Source organism: Suncus etruscus, chromosome 4 (assembly GCF_024139225.1).
Source record: "Suncus etruscus isolate mSunEtr1 chromosome 4, mSunEtr1.pri.cur, whole genome shotgun sequence".
NCBI classification, from domain to species: Eukaryota; Metazoa; Chordata; class Mammalia; order Eulipotyphla; family Soricidae; genus Suncus; species Suncus etruscus.
Window position 1 is genome coordinate 87,012,335 of NC_064851.1, and position 20,376 is coordinate 87,032,710.

General features: G+C 36.5%; 1 protein-coding gene across 1 annotated transcript in view; it reads left to right on the forward strand.

The window, feature by feature from the left end:
- The first annotated feature begins 278 nt into the window (after window positions 1-278).
- LOC126006040 (amine sulfotransferase-like) overlaps window positions 279-20,376 on the forward strand; it is a 39,142-nt gene continuing 19,044 nt past the window's right edge. Inside the window, exons 1-3 of the mRNA XM_049771372.1 lie at window positions 279-305; window positions 9,932-10,080; window positions 11,224-11,432. Of these exons, the coding sequence (XP_049627329.1) occupies window positions 9,942-10,080; window positions 11,224-11,432 (348 nt within the window). The 5' untranslated portion in view covers window positions 279-305; window positions 9,932-9,941. The remainder of the gene's footprint in view (window positions 306-9,931; window positions 10,081-11,223; window positions 11,433-20,376) is intronic.

Below are 20,376 nucleotides of genomic sequence, written 5' to 3' on the forward strand. Positions count from 1 at the left end.
TAATTTAAATGCATTTCCTGTATAATTGCCAAAGTTAAGTAACATGACCTATACTTACAGTTCTTTTATATAACTGCATGTTTTGATTTCATTGTTGTTTATATTGAAAACTGATAAGCTTTTCCAAATGTCAACAAAATCTTACTCAATGTTTATCCAAATTGAGCTACCTGCTGACTGCTTCAAGTACTTCTTACTGGTCAAGAAAACTTTGCAGGGAGTTTATATATATCAGCAATACGTCCATTTCTATCATCTTAAAAATTAGAACAGAAGTGGATTTTGCTTCAATTTATCTGCAAACTGTGAGTAATAAAGGGTAGACTTACATTCTTCCATTATAGTCATTTTCTCAGTAATCAGCATGACTTTCTTTCACTCAATATTCTGTGTTTCTTGCTTACTTTATTACCAGAAGCATAAATAATGAACTAACAGGTAGCAGACTGGTTAAAGTAGATGTCTGGCTTGGTGCTTGAATCTAGCACCACATAGTTCCCCTCGCATCACAGTGTGAGCTATGGATTGTCTGAGAATTCCTGGTGAGAGACCTCAAGCTCCCTCAGCACAACTTAGAGCCTCCCTTTCTTAAAAAAGCAGCAAAAAATGATAAAAAAAATATCCATTATGGTAGGATTGTGAAATTGTGTTTCTGTATCATGTTACCCAGAACTTTGTTCTGTACATTTGTTCATAATTTAGAAAAGTGAATCCTTACTAAAAATGTGTTGTCATAACACTCAAATAAAATTTTATCTGTGTTACGAGTGTTTTAAGTGACTTGAATATAAAATTTTAAGTGATTTAATAAAATATATGATTTCTAACCTATTATTCATAATATGACACTATTTTATTTAATATTCAAATGCAGATATCTCAGGCAAAGCTAGTATATCTTGTTCTTGAAAATATAGAATTATTTATGATAATGTATCATCTATACACAGGCACTAAAATAATAGTATTATTCTAAATTTAGTGTACATAATATAGAAGCAAACATTGATGCTAATTTTTTATTTATTATAATAATGATTTTAATTTTGACCAAAGTGGATTACATATCTTTCACAGTAATAATTTAGGTACATAGTGAAAATGAATCAGGGGAATTCCCACCACCAAAGTTGTCTTCCCTCTAACCTTGTTCCCAGTATCCATCCCAGATCCCCTTCCTTTACCCCCTGGGCTGCTACTATAAATGGTCCCCTCTGTATCTAGCTTATTGTAGAGTTGGGATCGATTCTGCTGTCATTGGCTTTCGAATTTGTGTTTAAGTCTGATCTTTTTTATTACCACTTAATGATCATACAACTGTTTGGTCTGTTACCCTCCATTATTTCCCACTCAATTTGTGAGGGGGAACATTATGTTTCAAATTATGTGATTTTGTTTGAAGGAAAGAAAAAATAAAAAGGAGCAAAAAGTAAACAAGTAAAAAATGGGCAGAGTTCTTCTAGAGGCTATAAATATCAACTTGAGAGAAGAAAGGGAAAAGGGAAGATAAACATACAACAGTACAAAAAGAAAAAATTAAACAAAAAAGCCATAAAGCACCACAGCAATAAAGACAACAACCACACAAAAACCACAGTCCTGAAATAAAACAAAACAAAGCACAAAAATGAAAAACAACAACAACAATAACAAAACCAAAATAAGTCATTTTGTGCTGCTTCTTTTTTTTTCTGCGTAGGCACAGTAAATATTGGAGAGGTTAGAAAGGAAATTCCTTTGGCCTAAGAGATTCAAGGTTTCTCCACCCTTGAAGTATATTGTCATGGGAATAACTACAGACTCTATATATGTTCATATACTCTCCGAGGTCCTTTTGTGGTGTATGGAAACCTTCCACTCCATCATGGATGATAAAATTAGACCTCTGTATCTAAAAATCTTGGTATCTGCACAGGTCAAAAAATAGAGCCTAAGATGGAGTTTTTCTTTATGGTTCTAGAAGTTCTGTTCCATCACTGTTGTTTTAATCAGTCTTCTGTAGATGGTGGTCTTGGTTTTTGCACCAATCCTAGGACAAAGCCTAGGATAGAGTCTTTCATTATGTTTCCAGAAGGCCTGCTCAGTTGCAGTTGTATCAGTCAGACATCTGGAGTTAGATATCTTGGTTATTGTACAGGTCCTAGACCAAAGCCTGGACTAGAGTAGTTTTTATTGGTCCCAGGATAAATTCTGCCCAATCATGGTTGCTACAGTCAGTCTTCTGTAGATAGTGATTTTGGGCTATGCACAGATCAAAGTCTTTTGATTTCATCTTATCATTAGATGGTGAGGTAAGAAGATCTGCTCTTAGATCAAGTTGTTGCCATTTCCTCATTGTCAGGATGTCATATCAAAACTGGCACATGTTGGTGTCAGAGCAGTATTAAGAATGTCTCCGAGCAAGTTTGGTTCCTGGAGCTGTTGTGGAGAGCTGTGTCGATTCTGTCTGGGATATAGGGTTTGAGGTTGGACAGTCGCTGTCTAATCATTTGGGGATGGGTGAGAAAGAGAGCCACAGAGCATGATTCAGTAGGGATGTTGGTTGTTGTTTCTTGCCAGGGGTCGAAATGCTGGGCTGAGTGGGTGTCCCTTCTCATGGGAGCTGGGTGATGACGTTTTTGGGCAGGAAGGAGGTTGATCTTTATACTTAACTGGTTAAGAACTGAGAGTAAAGAGCATTAATAAGGTAGGATATCAGATAGAAAATGGGGGGTGAAGGGATAATAGGATTTCTGAAGTGGGGAGGAGGGATAGTATATAGGAGGGACTATCCACTATAGGCATGGATTATTTAAAGTTTAGGTTTGACTCTCATAACGGAGTCCTCTCTATATATACTCCTACCCACATAAAGACATATATTAGTGATCATTTCTTTTTTTTTTCTTCATCCTCGCTTAGTGTCAGACTCACTTTCCTGACCCTTTGATTACTGACAATTTAATCCCCAAAAAGCTCCAGGAACTTACATTTCATGAAAACCAGCCACTTCTTTTCACCTAAATGCCCCTGACTCTCCCTGAAAAACCCCACACTGTTTTTTAAAGACTTCTTTTTTTTTTTATTTAACCAACTTTATTACATACATGATTGTATTTGGGTTTCATTCATGTAAAGAACACCACCCATCACCAGTGTAACATTCCCATCACCAATGTCCAAAATCTCCCTCCTCCCCAACCAACCCCTGCCTGTAATCTAGACAGGCTTTCTATTTCCCTCATAAATTCTCATTATTAGGATAGTTCAAAACGTAGTTATTTCTCTAACTAAACTCATCCCTGTTTGCGGTGAGCTTCATGAGGTGAGCTGTAACTTCCAGCTTTTTTCTCTTTTGTGCCTGAAAATTATTATTGTAAAAATGTCTTTCACTTTTCTTAAAGCCCATAGATGAGTGAGACCATTCTGCGTTTATTTTCTCTCTCTCTCTCTCTCTCTCTCTCTCTCTCTCTCTCTGACTTATTTCACTCAGCATAATAGATTCCATGTACATCCATGTATAGGAGAATTTCATGACTTCATCTCTCCTGACAGCTGCATAATATTTCATTGTGTATATTACCACAGTTTCCTTAGCCATTTATCTGTTGAAGGGTATCTTGGCTGTTTCCAGAGTCTTGTTATGGTAAATAGTGCTGCAATGAATATAGGTGTAAGGAAGGGATTTTTGTATTGTATTTTTGTGTTCCTATGGTATATTCCTAGGAGTGGTATAGCTGGGTCATATGGGAGCTCGATTTCCAGTTATTGGAGGAATCTCCATATTGCTTTCCATAAAGGTTGAACTAGACGGCATTCCCACCAGCAGTGGATAAGAGTTCCTTTCTCTCCACATCCCCGCCAACACTGCTTGTTCTCATTCTTTGTGATGTGTGCCAATCTCTGGGGTGTGAGGTGGTACCTCATAGTTGTTTTGATTTGCATCTCCCTGATTATTAGTGATGTGGAACATTTTTTCATGTGTCTTTTGGCCATATGTATGTCTTCTTTGTCAAAGTGTCTGTCCATTTCTTCTCCCCATTTTCTGATGGGATTAGATGTTTTTTTCTTGTAAAGTTCTGTCAGTGCCTTGTATATTTTAGAGATTAGCCCCTTATCTGATGGGTATTGGGTGAATAGTTTCTCCCACTCAGTGGGAGGCTCTTGTATCCTGGGTGCTGTTTCTTTTGAGGTGCAGAAGCTTCTCAGTTTAATATATTCCCATTTGTTAATTTGTGCTTTCACTTGCTTGGAGAGTGCAGTTTCCTCCTTGAAGATGCCTTTAGTCTCAATGTCCTGGAGTGTTTTACCTATGCGTTGTTCTATATATCTTATGGTTTTGGGTCTGATATCGAGGTCTTTAATTTATTTGGATTTAACCGTACATGATGTTAGCTGGGCAACTAAGATGAATTTTTTGCAATTGGCTACACAGTTGTGCCAACACCACTTGTTGAAGAGGCTTTCTTTGTTCCATTTAGGATTTTTTGCTCCTTTATCAAAAATTAGGTGATTGTATGTCTGGGGGACATTCTCTGAGCATTCAAGCTTATTCCACTAATCTGAGGGCCTGTCCTTATTCCAATACCATGCTGTTTTGATAACTATTGCTTTGTAGTAAAGTTTAAAGTTGGGGAAAGTAAATCTTTTTCCCAATGATTGCTTTAGCTATTCGAGGGTGTTTATTGTTCCAAATAAATTTCAAAAGTGCCTGATCTACTTCTTTGAAGAAAGTCATGGGTATCTTTAGGGGGATCACATTAAATCTGTAGAGTGCTTTGGACAGTATTGCCATTTTAGTGATGTAAATCCTGCCAATCCATGAGCAGGGTATGTGCTTCCATTTCCACGTGTCCTCTCTTATTTCTTGGAGCAGAGTTTTATGGTTTTCTTTGTATAGGTCCTTCACATTTTTAGTCTAGTTGATTCCAAGATATTGAGTTTATGTGGCACTGTAGTGAATGGGTTTGTTTTCTTAATGTCCATTTTTTCCTTATTAGAATTGGTGTATAGAAAGGCCATTGATTTTTGTGTGTTAATTTTGTAGCCTGCCACCTTGCTATATGAGTCTATTGTTTCTAGAAGCTTTTTGGTAGAGTCTTTGGGGTTTTCTAAGTAGAGTATCATGTCATCTGCAAACAGTGAGAGCTTGACTTCTTCCTTTCCTAGCTGGATTCCCTTGATATCTTTTTCTTGCCTAATCGCTATAGCGAGTACTTTCAGTGCTATGTTGAATAGGATTGGTGAGAGAGGACAGCCTTGTCTTGTGCCAGAATTTAGAGGAAAGGCTTTCAGTTTTTTTCCATTGAGGACAATATTTGCCTCTGGCTTGTGGTAGATGGCCTTAACTATATTGAGAAAGGTTCCTTCCATTCCCATCTTGCTGAGAGTTTTGATCAAGAATGGGTGTTGGACCTTGTCAAATGCTTTCTCTGTGTCTATTGATATGATCGTGTGATTTTTATTTTTCTTGCTGTTGATGTTGTGTATTATGGTGATAGATTTATGGATGTTAAACCAGACTTGCATTTCTGGAATAAAACCAACTTGATCGTAGTGGATGATCTTCTTGATGAGGCATTGAATCCTATTTGCCAGGATTTTGTTGAGGATCTTTGCATCTGCATTCATCAGCGATATTAGTCTGTAATTTTCTTTTTTGGTAGCATCTCTGTCTGTTTTAGATATCAAGGTGATGTTGGCTTCATAAAAGCTATTTGGAAGTTTTCCTGTTTTTTCGATTTCATGAAAGAGTCTTGCGAGGATTGGTAGTAGTTCCTCTTGAAATGTTTGAAAGAATTCATTAGTAAATACATCTGGGCCTGGGGTTTTGTTTTTGGGCAGACATTTGATTACTGTCTTAATTTCCTCAATAGTAATGGGTGTGTTTAGATATGCTACATCCTCTTCATTCAATCGTGGAAGATTATAAGATTCCAAGAATTTATCCATTTCTTCCAGGTTTTCATTTTTAGTGGCATAGAGTTTCTCAAATTAGTGTCTGATTACCCTTTGAATCTCTACCATATCAGTAGTGATCTCTCCTTTTTCATTCCTAATACGAGTTATCAAGTTTCTCTCTCTTTCTTTCTTTGTTAATTTTGCCAGTGTTCTATCAATCTTGTTTATTTTTTCAAAGAACCAACTTCTGCTTTCATTGATCTTTTGGATTGTTTTTCGGGTTTCCACTTCATTTATTTCTGCTCTCAGCTTTGTTATTTCCTTCTGCCTCCCTATTTTTGGATCCTTTTGTTGAGCACTTTCTAATTCTATGAGCTGCGTCATTAAGCTATTCAGGTATGCCCCTTCTTCTTTCCTGATGTGTGCTTGCAAAGCTATAAATTTTCCTCTCAGTACTGCTTTTGCTGTGTCCCATAGGTTCTGATAGTTTTTGTCTCCATTGTCATTTGTTTTCAGGAAGGTTTTGATTTCCTCTTTGTTTTCATCTCGGACCCACTGATTATTCAGTATGAGGCTGTTTAACTTCCAGGTGTTAAAGTTTTTCTTCTGTGTCCCTTTGTAGTTCACATATAATTTCAGGGCTTTTTGGTCAGCAAAGGCAGCCTGCAAAATTTCTATCCTCTTGATGTTATGGAGTTATGTTTTATGTGCTATCATGTAGTCTATCCTGGATAATGTCCCATGTACATTAGAGAAAAATGTGTGTCCAGGCTTCTGGGGGTGGAGTGTCCTGTATATATCTACCAGGCCTCTTTCTTCCATTTCTCTGTTCAGGTCTAGTATATTCTTGTTGGGTTTCAGTCTGGTTGACCTGTCTAGTGTTGACAATGCCGTGTTCAGGTCTCCCACAATTATTGTGTTGTTACTGATATTGTTTTTCAGATTTGTCAACAGTTGTATTAAATATTTTGCTAGCCCCTCATTCGGTGCATATATGTTTAGGAGTTTAATTTCTTCCTGCTGTACATATCCCTTGATTAATACAAAATGTCCATCTTTGTCCCTTACAACTTTCCTAAGTATAAAGTTTGCATCATCTGACATTATGGCCACTCCTGCTTTTTTATGGGTGTCGTTTGCTTGGGTGATTTTCCTCCAGCCTTTTATTTTGAGTCTATGTTTGTTCTGACTATTCAGGTGCGTTTCTTGTAGGCAGCAGAAGGTTGGATTGAGTTTTTTGATCCATTTAGCCACTCTGTGTCTCTTAACTGGTGCATTTAGTCCATTGACATTGAGAGAAAGAATTGTCCTGGGAGTTAGTGCCATCTTTATATCAAAGTTTGGTGTGTCTGTTGGTAAGCCTTGTCTTAAAGTATGTCGTTCAGTTTCTCTTTTAAGAATGGTTTTGAGTCTGTGAAGTTTTTGAGTTGTTGTTGGTCTGTGAAACTATGTATTGTTTCTTCAAACCTGAAAGTGAGTTTTGCTGGGTGCAGTATTCTAGGCAAAGCATTTATTTCATTGAGTTTTGTCACTATGTCCCACCACTGCCTTCTGGCCTTGAGTGTTTCTGGTGACAGGTATGCAGTAAATCTCAAGGATGTTCCCTTGAATGTAATTTCTCTTTTCGATCTTGCTGCTTTCAGAATTCTGTCTCTATCTATGGGATTCATCACTGTGACTAGGATTGTCTTGGGGTGTTTTTTCTGGGGTCTCTTTTAGTTGGCACTCTTCGGGCATGCAGGATTTGATCGCATGTATTCATTAGCTCTGGTAGTTTCTCTTTAATGATGTTCTTGACTGTTGATTCTTCCTGGAGATTTTCTTCCTGAGTCTCTGGGACTCCAATGATTCTCAAGTTCTTTCTGTTGAGCTTATCATAGACTTCTATTTTCATCTGTTCCCATTCTTTGAGTAATTTTTCCATTGTTTGATCATTTGCTTTGAGGGTTTTTCCCATTTTCTTCTGCTGTATGGAATTGTTATGCATCTCATCTTCCGGTGTACTGATTCTATCCTTAGCTACTGTTAACCTGTGGGAAAGCTCAACAATGTTTTTCTTCAATTCATCTACTGAGTTTTTCAGACCTGTTATTTGACCTGAAATTTCAGTTTGGAGTTTTCTCATTTCTATCTTCATATTCTCTTGATTCTTATTAGTGTTCTCTTCTATACTTTGTTTGAGTTCTTCGAACATCTTCCATATTGCAACTTTAAACTCCTTATCTGAGAGACTTACTAGTTGGTTGGTCATGCTCAAGTCTTCAGTGTTGCCATCTTCATTCTCTATGTCTGGCACTGGCCCGCGTTGTTTCCCCACTGTCACACTTGTATTGCGGGTTTTTCTATATTCATCGGCTAAAGGATGTGCACCATTGCGAAGGGGAGTGGAGCGACCATGCTCCTCTGGCTCCTCCCTTTCTGGGCGTGTTGACTCACCTCCAAGTAAGGCTCATGGGAAAGCAGGCTTCACGGAAGGCTCACGGGAAGGCAGGCTCCATGAAAGGCTCACGGGAAGGCAGGCTCCACGGAAGGCTCACGGGAAGGCAGGCTCCGCGGCAGGCTCATGGGAAAGCAGGCTGGCAGATGAGTTGCACTCAGGATGAAATCAGGCCGAAAATGCAGGACAGCAGAGAAGAGAGGCAGATAGGGGTGCTGGCATCTGAGATCCAGCGGAGTTCAGTCTAGTGATCATTTCTTAAGATGTTGTTATAGTCTGACCCTAATAGGATGGGTTTGAGCTCTTAAGGACTAGTTGAGTTAAGATAAATAATTAGTTTAGGTATAGCTTAAGAAAAAGATTAAGGGAGAGCAAAAGATAAGAGAGAAGAGCAGAAAAACAGGTAAATATAGTAATAATAAAGTAAAAAATTAATAAATCAAATAAAAGAGATTGGGTCAATGTGTCAGAGTTGGGAGGTTTTCTCAGTTTCTAGGCATTTCGTCAGTGATAGGTTTGGACCTTGTTAAATGAAGGTTTCAGAGTTAAATAATGGCTAGAGTACTTTAGGATACACATAGCTTTTGCATCTCGAGTACTAAACAATGTGTTAATGAGGCCTACCTATGTATGTCACTATCCTATGTAGTATGTGTCCACTATAATCTTAATGCTGACCTGCTTTGGATTCTTTTCTACCTTTTTATTTTTTCTCATTTAAATTATAGAATTCTGAACAAATAAAAATTTGAATAAAGTATAATTGTTACTGTAAAAAATCATAGAACCATACATATGTTGTTAACATTTAGAAATTATAGAAAATTTTATAAACATTTAGAAATTATACATATTATATATTATATTATATATGCTATATATTATATTTTTAAATTAGCAAAGTTTTAGACACATTTAGAAATTATAGCAAATAATGTATATTTTGCCCATTATTAATTCAATCACATCACTAAATCGAATAGTCCAGAGAACAATGTAATTAAAAGAAAGTAAGAGAAAGAAAGAATTAAAAATAGGAAAGAAAGGAAGAGAAAAAAGAGAACAGAATTAAATAAGTGAGGAAGAGGATTAAACAAGAGAGGAAAAGGGAAGGAAAAAGAAAGAACAGGAAAGAGAGGGCAGAGGAAGAGGTGGGAAGAAAGAAAAGAAAAGAAGAAAATACAGAAATCAGAAAAAAATAAATGATATTCTATAAATAATCTTTTATATATTTATTGGAAAATGATACAAAATAAAAGCTCTAAAGTTGTCAGAAACCATATAATCTAGTTAATAATGATCAAATTGAGAGCAAAACTTGCCATTTGTTAACAAAATAAGTGGGATCAATTTCTGAAACCTTCTGCAATCTTGATTTCCTATTTGACTTGTGGTATTATCTCCCTTGTAAGGTGTTAGAATGGTTTTAGTTTCCAAATATTTTAGGTTACCCCTTTTAAAATAGTATTAATAATACATCTGCAAAGTTTTTAAAACTATTTTATGACAAATGCCAAGCATAAAGAGAGTTTTTAATATTTATACCACTCAGTAAGGGCAAGATAATAATTAAGTTTTAAGTATATGAAAAGAACTCTCTCTGTGTACTTACAGGAAAATCATTATGGATACTGATACATATTTACTGAACTTTAAAGGATACAATTTTGAACGTTCTCTGGTTGATATTGAACTACTAGAAAATCTTGAGGATTTTGAAATTAGAGATGATGATGTCTTCATAATTACATATCCCAAATCTGGTAAGTTTCAGAGTTTGGGGCCATGTATTAGCACACTTCTCTCTGTCATAGTAATACAATATAAACTAATACCATAAATTTTATGTATGTATTTCCTGTCTTGTTTTTGTGCAACATGTAGAGATAGAAATATTTGATATGAAAGGGATCTTGAACAATTAATTACCTATATTTCCAATAAAAGAAAAATAAAAGAAACTAGGCCCATAGAAATGTACAAAGAATAAAGCTCCATAGAACTGTAATCAAAAACGAAGTTTGAATAAATATAAGAAATTAAGAAGTGGAAGGTTTAGTATGAGTCTCTGTAAAAAAAATTAGAGAACAATGATACTCCAAAGAGAAAAGGGAACTTTTTAAATTTTATTATTTTCAATTTTTATTTTTGTTTTTTTTGGGCCACACCCGTTTGATGCTCAGGGGTTACTCCTGGCTAAGCACTCAGAAATTGTCCCTGGCTTGAGGGGACCATATGGGATGCCGGGGGATCGAACCGCGGTCCTTCCTTGGCTAGTGCTTGCAAGGCAGACACCTTACATCTAGCGCCACCTTGCCGGCCCCTATTTTCAATTTTAATGTAAGTTACTCACAAGCTTAGATACACTCATAAGTCTACAAAACATATAGAATAAAATAGATGCTCAAAATGCCTTAGTATGTTAAATTAAATATGAAACTTATAGTTAAAAATTAAGTAATAGACATATACTTGAATCCAGTGTTCTCCCTTCAACAAATATCTTGGCTGTCTCTGATTCTTGGCTTTCTTGTTTCCACTCTAGAGAAATCTCCATAATCTCTAGAATATGTACTTCTCGCACTCACCTTGAATCTTTAAAAATAAGTACAAAGACGTTCTTGTTTCATTAAAAGCAAGTAAATAAATATTAATATTTAACTCTCAAGAGACCGAAACTTTGACAATCTAGACTTAATCAAGCCAGTAAAACTGGCAGGTCAGGGTTATAGGATGCACACTGGGTCCATTGTTGGAGAGAAGTTGATATTGGTATTGGGAATGGCCCTGTTCACTGTATAACTTAAATTTAACTATGAAGGACTTTGTAGATCACAATGGTTTCAATAAAATAAAATTAAAAAAACATTAACTTAGAGTTGAAGAAATATTACTTGTTTTTATAGGTACCATCTGGACTCAGCAGATATTGAGCTTGATTTATTTTGAGGAAGATCGAACACAAACTCAAAAGAAAGAAACACTTGACCGAGCTCCCTTCCTAGAATACAACATTCGCCATATGGATTTCCTCCGAAGACCATCACCTCGCCTTTTTTCAACTCATCTGCCGTATTATTTAGTACCAAATGGTCTCAAGAAAAAAAAAGCAAAAGTATGTCATAGATACTGCTTTTGGTAAAATAAAAATACTTGGCAGTCTGCCAGGCATATACCAAGGCATCTGCTAACGTAGGACAAACTGAGATTTGATCACCCTGTGTCCCATACGGTCCCTCAAGCCAGGAGCTATTTCTGAGCCCATAGCCAGAAGTAATCCCTGAGTGTGACCGGGTGTGGCCCAAAAAACAAAAACAAATTTCTCTCTTTGTCTTTCTCTTCTTTTTTGATACTGTGGCTTGCACTATTGCTAATTAAGGTGAGCAATGTACATCACTTTATCCCCTTCAGAGCTTGTCCAGTGTGATTTGTTCCTACCATCATTGTTACCACAGACCATTCATTACCCTAACTGAATTCGCTATCTTTGTGGCAATCTTCCTACCATGGACGGGTCCTCCTGTTTCTCATCTCTCTCATCTCTGGGTTTATTACCATACTATTATTTTTCTTATACTCACAAAAGAGTGATATTATTCTGTGTTTTTTATCTCCCTCTAAATTATTTCACTCAGCATAATAATCTCCATCTCAATCCATGTATAAGCAATCTCATGATTGCTTTTTCCTAATGACTGTGTACCAGTTTCTTTAGCCGTGCATCTGTTTTGGGGCACTTAGCTGTTTCCAGATTCTCACTACTGTAAATAGTACTACAGTGAACATAGGAATGCTGAGGGCTTTTTTTGCATGGTGTTTTAGGTTCCTAGCATGAATCTCTTGGAATGGTATTGATGGATCATATGGAAGCTGAATTTCCAATTGTTTGAAGAATATCCATTTTTGTTTTCCCAAAAGGCTACATTCCCACTAGCAGTGAATGAGAGTTTTTTTTCTCTCCTCATCCACATTGCACTGGTTGATCTTGTTCTTTGTTATGTGTGCCAACCTCTGCGATGTGAAATAATGACCCATTGTTGTTTTAATTTGTATCTCACTGATCATGAGAGATGTGTTGTATTTTTTCATTTGCCTTTTATTCATCTGTATTTCTCCTTTGAGGAAATGTCTGTACAATTCTCTTCATATTTGCACAAGGTTAATTTTTTCTTCTTATTAACTTCTATATATATATATGTGTGTGTGTGTGTTTTAGATAGTAACCCTTTATCACATGGGCATTGTGTGAATATTTTCTCCCATTCTGTGGCTACTTTTTGTATCCTAGACATGCTTCCTTTAATGTGCAGAAAATACTCTGGTTAAAATAGTCCTATTTATTTATTTTGCTTCCACTGACTTGGACAGTGGAGTTTCCTTCTTAAAAATGACTTTAGCTTCAATATTATAGAGTATACTGTCTACATGTATGATATGGTGTTATGTCTGATATCAAGGTATTTCATTCGTTTTGATATGATCGTCATGCTTTTAATATTGTTTTCTTGCCTGAGTACTATGACAATTACTTCCCAACTATATTGAATAGAAGTGTTGAGAAGGGCCAAACTTGTCTCATGCCAAAACTTGTAAGCCTTTTATTTTCATTGAGTATAATGTTTCCTTAAGCTTCTTTTACAATGCTCTGACTTTATTGAGAAGTTTCTTTAATTCTCATCTTATTGAGAATTTAAATAAAAGGTTTTTGAATATGGACAAATGCTTTCTATGACTCTATTGCTATGATAATATAGTGTTCATTTTTCTTTTATTTATATGGTGTATGATTTTGATTACCTTGTTTTGTTTGATTAATTTTTATAATACCTTTATTTAAACATCTTGACTACAAATATGATTGTGATTAGGTTTTACTCATGTAAAGAACACCCCTCTTCACCAGTGCAACATTCCAACCACCAATGTCTCAAATCTCCCTCCATCCCACCCCACCCCCACCTATACTCCAGACAGGCTTTCCAGTTCCCTCTTCCATTCACATGATTATGGTAGTTTTCTGTGTAGTTATTTCTATAACTGCACTCACCACTCTTTGTGGTGAGCTTCATGAAGTGAGCTGAAAGTTCTAGACCTCCTCTCATTGTCGCAGGATTGTTGCAAGAATGACTTTTATTTTTCTTAAAACCCATAGATGAGTGAGACTATTCTGCATCTCTCTCTCTCCCTCTGACTTATTTCACTCAGCATGATAGATTCCAAGTATATCCATGTATAGGAAATTTTCATGACTTCATCTATCCTGACTGCTTCATAATATTCCATTTTGTATATGTACCACAGTTTCTTAGCCATTCATCTGTTGAAGGGCATCTTGGTTGTTTCTAGAGCCTGGATATTGTGAAAAATGCTGCAATAAACATAGGTGTAGGAAGGGATTTTTGTATTGTATTCTTGGGTTCTGAGGGTATATCCCTAGAAGTGGAATAACTAGGTCAAATGGGAGCTCAATTTCCAGTTTTTGGAGGAATCTCCATATCGTTTTCCATAGAGGTTGGAATAGATGGCATTCCCACCAGCAGTGGAAAAGAGTTCCTTTCTCTCCACATCCCTGCCAGCACTGATAGTTCTTGTTCTTTGTGATGTGGGCCAATCTCTGTGGTGTGAGATGGTATCTCATCGTTGTTTTGATTTGCATCTCCCTGATGATTAGTGATGTGGAGCATTTTTTATTTGCCTTTTGGCCATTTGTATTTCTTCTTTGTCAAAGTGTCTGTTCATTTCTTCTCCCCATTTTTGATGGGATTAGATGTTTTTTTCTTGTAAAGTTCTTTCAGTGCCCTTTATCTTTTGGATACTAGGCTCTTATCTAATGGGTATTGGGTGATTAGTTTGTCCCACTCAGTGGGTGGCTCTTGTATCCTGGGCACTATTTCTTTTGAGGTGCAGAAGCTTCTCAGCTTAATGTATTCCCATCTGTTAATCTCTGCTTCCACTTGTTTGGAGAGTGCAGTTTCCTCCTTGAAGATGCCTTTAGTCTCAATGTCATGGAGTGATTTACCTACATGTTGTTTTATATACCTTATGGTATCAGGTCTGATATCAAGGTCTTTAATCCATTTGGATTTTACCTTCATACATGATGTTAACTGGGAGTCTATATTCGTTTTTTTGCAAGTGGCTAATCAGTTCTACAAGCACCACTTGTTGAAGAGGTTTTCCCTGCTCCACTTAGGATTTCTTGCTCTTTTGTCAAAAATTAGCTGCTTTTATGTATGGAAAACATTCTCTGAGAACTCAAACCTATTCCACTGATCTGAGGGACTGTCTTTATTCCAATACCATGCTGTTTTGATAACTATTGCTTTGTAGTACAGTTTAAAGTTGGGGAAAGTAATGCGTCCCATATTCTTTTTCCCTAGGAGTGCTTTAGCTATTCTAGGGTGTTTATTGTTTCAGATGAACTTTATAAGTGATTGATCCACTTCTTTGAAGAATGTCATGGGTGTCTTTAGAGAGATCGCATTAAATCTGTATAATGCTTTGGGAAGTATGGCCATTTTAATGATGTTAATTCTGCTAATCCATGAGCAGGGTATGTGTTTCCATTTCCTTTTGTCCTCTCTTATTTCTTGGAGAAGGGCTTTATAGTTTTCTTTGTATAAGTCCTTCACACCTTTGGTCAAGTTGACTCCAAGATATTTGAATTTGTGTGGCACTAATGTCAATGGGATTGCCTTCTTAATATCCATCTCTTCCCTATCATTATTGATCTATAAAAAGGCCATTGATTTCTGTGTGTTAATTTTGTAGTTTGCCACATTGCAATATGAATCTATTATTTTTAGAAGCTTTTTGGAAGAGTCTTTATGGTTTTATAAGTAGAGTATCATGTCATCTGTAAACAGCGAGAACTTTTTTTAAATTTATTTAACAACTTTATTACATACATGATTGTATTTGGGTTTCAGTCATATAAAGAACACCACCCATCACCAATGCAACATTCTCATCACCAATGTCCCAAATCTCCCTCCTCCCCAACCAACCCCCGTTTATACTCTAGAAAGGCTTTCCATTTCCCTCATATATTCTCAGTATTAGGATAGTTAAAAACGTAGTTATTTCTCTAATTAAACTCATCCCTGTTTGCAGTAAGCTACATGAGGTGAGCTGTAACTTCCAGCTTTTTTTCTCTTTTGTGCCTGAAAATGATTACTGTAAAAATGTCTTTCACTTTTATTAAAACCCATAGATGAGTGAGACCATTCTGTGTCTTTCTCACTCTCTCTGACTTATTTCACTCAGCAAAATAGATTCCATGTACATCCATATATAGGAAAATTTCATGACTTCATCTCTCCTGACAGCTGCATAATATTCCTTTGTGTATATGTACCACAGTTTCCTTAGCCATTCATCTATTGAAGAGCATCTTGGCTGTTTCCAGAGTCTTGCTATGGTAAATAGTGCTGAAATGAATATAGGTGTAAGGAAGGGATTTTTGTATTGTATTTTTGTGTTCCTAGGGTATATTCCTAGGAGTGGTATAGCTGGGTCATATGGGAGCTCAATTTCCAGTTATTGGAGGAATCTCCATATTGCTTTCCATAAAGGTTGAACTAGACAGCATTCCCACTAGCAGTGGATAAGAGTTCCTTTCTCTCCACATTCCCGCCAACACTGTTTGTTCTCATTCTTTGTGATGTGTGACAATCTCTGTGGTGTGAGGTGGTACCTCATAGTTGTTTTGATTTGCATTCCCTGATGATTAGTTATATGGAGCATTTCTTCATGTGTCTTTTGGCCATTTGTATTTCTTCTTTGTCAAAGTGTCTGTCCATTTCTTCTCCCCATTATTTGATGGGATTAGATGTTTTTTCTTGTAAAGTTCTGTCAGAGCCTTGTATATTTTGGAGATTATCCCCTTATCTGATGGGTATTGGTGAATAGTTTCTCCCACTCAGTGGGAAGCTCTTGTATCCTGGGTGCTATTTCTTTTGAGGTGCAGAAGCTTCTCAATTTAATATATTCCCATCTGTTAATTTGTGCTTTCACTTGCTTGGAGAGTGCAGTTTCCTCCTTGAAGATGCATTTAGTCTTAATGTCCTGGAGTCTTTTACCTATGTGTTGTTCTATATATCTTATGGTTTCGGGTCTGATATCGAGGTCTTCATCCACTTGGATTTAACCTTCGTACATGATGTTAGCTGGAGGTCTAAGTTCAATTTTTTGCAAGTGGCTAGCCAGTTGTGCCAACACCACTTGTTGAAGAGGCTTTCTTTGCTCCATTTAGTATTTCTTGCTCTTTTATCAAAAATTAGGTGATTGTATGCTGGGGAATATTCTCTAAATATTCAAACCTATTCCACTGATCTGAGGGCCTTTCTTTATTCCAATACCATGCTGTTTTGATAACTATTGCTTTGTAATACAGTTTAAAGTTACGGAAAGTAATACCTCCCATATTTTTTTCCCAATGATTGCTTTAGCTATTCGAGGGTGTTTATTGTTCCAAAAGAATTTTAAAAGTGCTCGATCTACTTCTCTGAAGAATGTCATGGGTATCTTTAGAGGAATCCCATTAAATCTGTACAATGCTTTGGGGAGTATTGCCATTTTAATGATGTTAATCCTGCCAATCCATGAGCAGGGTATGTGCTTCCATTTCTGCATGTCCTCTCTTATTTCTTCGAGCAGAGTTTTATAGTTTTTTTTTTTGTATAGGTCCTTCACATTTTTAGTCAAGTTGATTCCAAGATATTTGAGTTTATGTGGCACTATTGTGAATGGGGTTGTTTTCTTAATGTCCATTTCTTCCTTATTACTATTGATGTATACAAAGGCCACTGATACCTGTGTGTTAATTTTGTAGTCTGCCACCTTGCTATGTGAGTCTATTGTTTCTAGAAGCTTTTCCGTAGAGACTTTAGGGTTTTCTAAGTAGACTATCATGTCATCTGCAAACAATGAGAGCTTGACCTCTTCCTTTTTTATCTGGATTCCCTTGATATCTTTTTCTTGCCTAATCGCTATAGCGAGTACTTCCAATGCTATGTTGAATAGGAGTGGTGAGAGAGGACCACCTTGTCTTGTGCCAGAATTTAGAGGAAAGGCTTTTAGTTTTTCTCCATTGAGGACAGAGGGCTTGTGGTTGATGGCCTTAACTATATTGAGAAAGGTTCCTTCCATTCCCATCTTGCTGAGAGTTTTGATCAAGAATGGGTGTTGGACCTTATCAAATGCTTTCTCTGCATCTATTGATATGATCATGTGGTTTTTATTTTTCTTGCTGTTGATGTTGTGTATTATGTTGATAGATTTATGGATGTTAAACCATCCTTGCATTCCTGGGATGAAACCTACTTGATCGTAGTGGATGATCTTCGTAATGAGGCATTTGCCAGGATTTTTGAGGATCTTTGCATCTGTATTCATCATCGATATTGGTCTGTAACTTTCTTTTTTGGTAGCATCTCTGTCTAGTTTTGGTATCAAGGTGATGTTGGCTTCATAAAAGCTATTTGGAAGTTTTCCTGTGTTTTTTATTTCTTGGAAGAGTCTTGCCAGACTTGGTAGTAGTTCCTCTTGAAAAGTTTGAAAGAATTCATTAGTAAATCCATCTGGGCCTGGGCTTTTGTTTTTGGGCAGACATTTTATTACTGTCCTAATTTCCTCAATAGTGATGGGGGTGTTTAGATATGCTACATCCTCTTCGTTCAACTGTGGATGATTATAAGAGTCCAAGAATTTATCCATTTCTTCCAGGCTTTCATTTTTAATGGCATAGAATTTCTCAAAGTAGTTTCTCATTACCCTGTGAATCTCTACCCTATCAGTAGTGATCTCTCCTTTTTCATTCCTAATGCTAGTTATAAAGTTTCTCTCTTTCTTTCTTCGTTAGTTTTGCCAGTGGTCTATTAAACTTGTTTATTTTTTTCAAATAACCAACTTCTGCTTTCACTGATCTTTTGGATTTTTTTTTCGGGTTTCCATTTCATTGATTTCTGCTCTCAGTTTTGTTATTTCCTTCTGTCTCCCTATATTGGGACCTTTTGTTGAGCACTTTCTAATTCTATGAGCTGTGTCATTAAGCTATTCAGGTATGCCCCTTCTACTTTCCTGATGTGTGCTTGCAAAGCTATAAATTTTCCTCTCAGTACTGCTTTTGCTGTGTCCCATAGGTTCTGATCGTTTGTGTCTCCATTGTCACTTGTTTTCAGGAAGGTTTTGATTTCCTCTTTGATTTCATCTCGGACCCACTGGTTGTTCAGTATTAGGCTGTTTAATTTCCAGGTATTAAATTTTTTCTTCTTTGTCCCTTTGTAGTTCACATATAATTTCAGGGCTTTGTGGTCAGCAAAGGCAGCTGCAAAATTTCTCTCTTCTTGATATTATGGAGGTATGTTTTATGTGCAAGCACGTAGTCTATTCTGGAGAAAATCCCATGTACATTAGAGAAAAATGTGTATCCAGGCTTCTGGGGGGGGAGTGTCCTGTATATATCTACTAATCCTCTTTCTTCCATTTCTCTGTTCAGGTCTAGGATATTCTTGTTGGGTTTCAGTCTGGAACTTGACTTTTTCCTTTCCTATGTGGATTCCCTTGATATTTTTTTTTTGCCTGATCACTATAGCAAGCACTTCCAGTACTATGTTGAAGAGGAGTATTGAGAACAGACAGTCTTGTCTTGTACCAGAATTTAGAGGAAAGGCTTTTAGTTTTTCTCCATTGAGGATAATTTTTGCCATTGGCTTGTGGTAGATGGCCTTAACTAGATTGAAAAAATTTCCTTTCATTCCCAACTTGCTGAGAGTTTTGGTCAAGAATGGGTGTTGGACCTTATTAAATGCTTTCTCTGCATCTATTGATATTATTATATGATTTTTATTTTTCATGTTGTTGATGTTTTTATTACATTGATAGATTTACAGATGTTAAACTATCCTTGCATTCCTGGGATGTAACCAACTTGGTCATAGTGTATGATTTCTTGATGAAGAATTGGATCCTATTTGACAGGATTTTGTTGAAGATCTTTGCATCTGCATTCATCAGGAATATTGGTCTGTAATTTTCTTTTACAGCATCTCTGTCTGGTTTTGGTATAAAGGTGATGTTGTCTTCATAAAAGCTGTTTGAGAGTGTTTCCTTTTTTTTTTTTTTAATTTCATGGAAGAGCCTGGCTAGGATTGGTAGTAGCTCCTCTTGAAAGGTTTAAAAGAATTCATTAGTAAATCCATCTGGGCCTGGGTTTTTCTATTTAGGCAGATGTTTGACTACAGTTTCAATTTCCTCTATAGTGATGGGGGTGTTCAGGTATGCTACATTCTCCTTACTTAACTATGGAAGGTTATAAGTGTCCAAGAACTTATTCCTTTCTTCTAGGTTCTCATGTTTAGTAGCATAAAGTTTCTCAAAGTAGTCTCTGATTACCCTTTGGATCTCTGAAATATCTGTCGTGATCTCCGTGTTTTTATTTCTATTACAGGTTATCAGGTTTCTCTCTTTCTTTGTGAATTTTGTAATGATCTATCAATCTTGTTCATTTTTTCAAAGAACCAACTTCTGATTTTGTTGATCTTTCCAATTGTTTTTTGGTTTTCCACTTCATTGATTTCTGCTTTCAGATTTGTTATTTCCTTCTGTCTTCCTATTTTTTGTTCCTTTTGTTGGTCGTTTTCTAATTTTGTGAGCTGCGTCATTAAGTGATTCAGGAATACTCCTTCTTCCTCCCTGATGTGTGCTTGCAAAACTCTAAATTTTCCTCTCAGGACCGCTTTTGCTGTGTCCCATAGATTCTGGCAGTTTGTTTCTTCATTATAATTTGTTTCCATGAAAGTTTTGATTTCCTCTTTGATTTCATGTCTGAGCAACTGGTTGTTAAGTAGCAGGCTGTTTAATTTCCAATTGTTAAAATTTTTCTTCTGTGTCCCTTTGTAGTTCACATCTAATTTCAGAGCCTTGTGGTCAGCAATGGTAGCCTGCAAGATTTCTATCATCTTGATTTTGTGAAGGCATGTTTTATGTGTCAGCATGTAGTCTATCCTGGAGAATGACCATGTACTTTGGAGAAAAATTTGTATCCCGGTTTTTTTTGG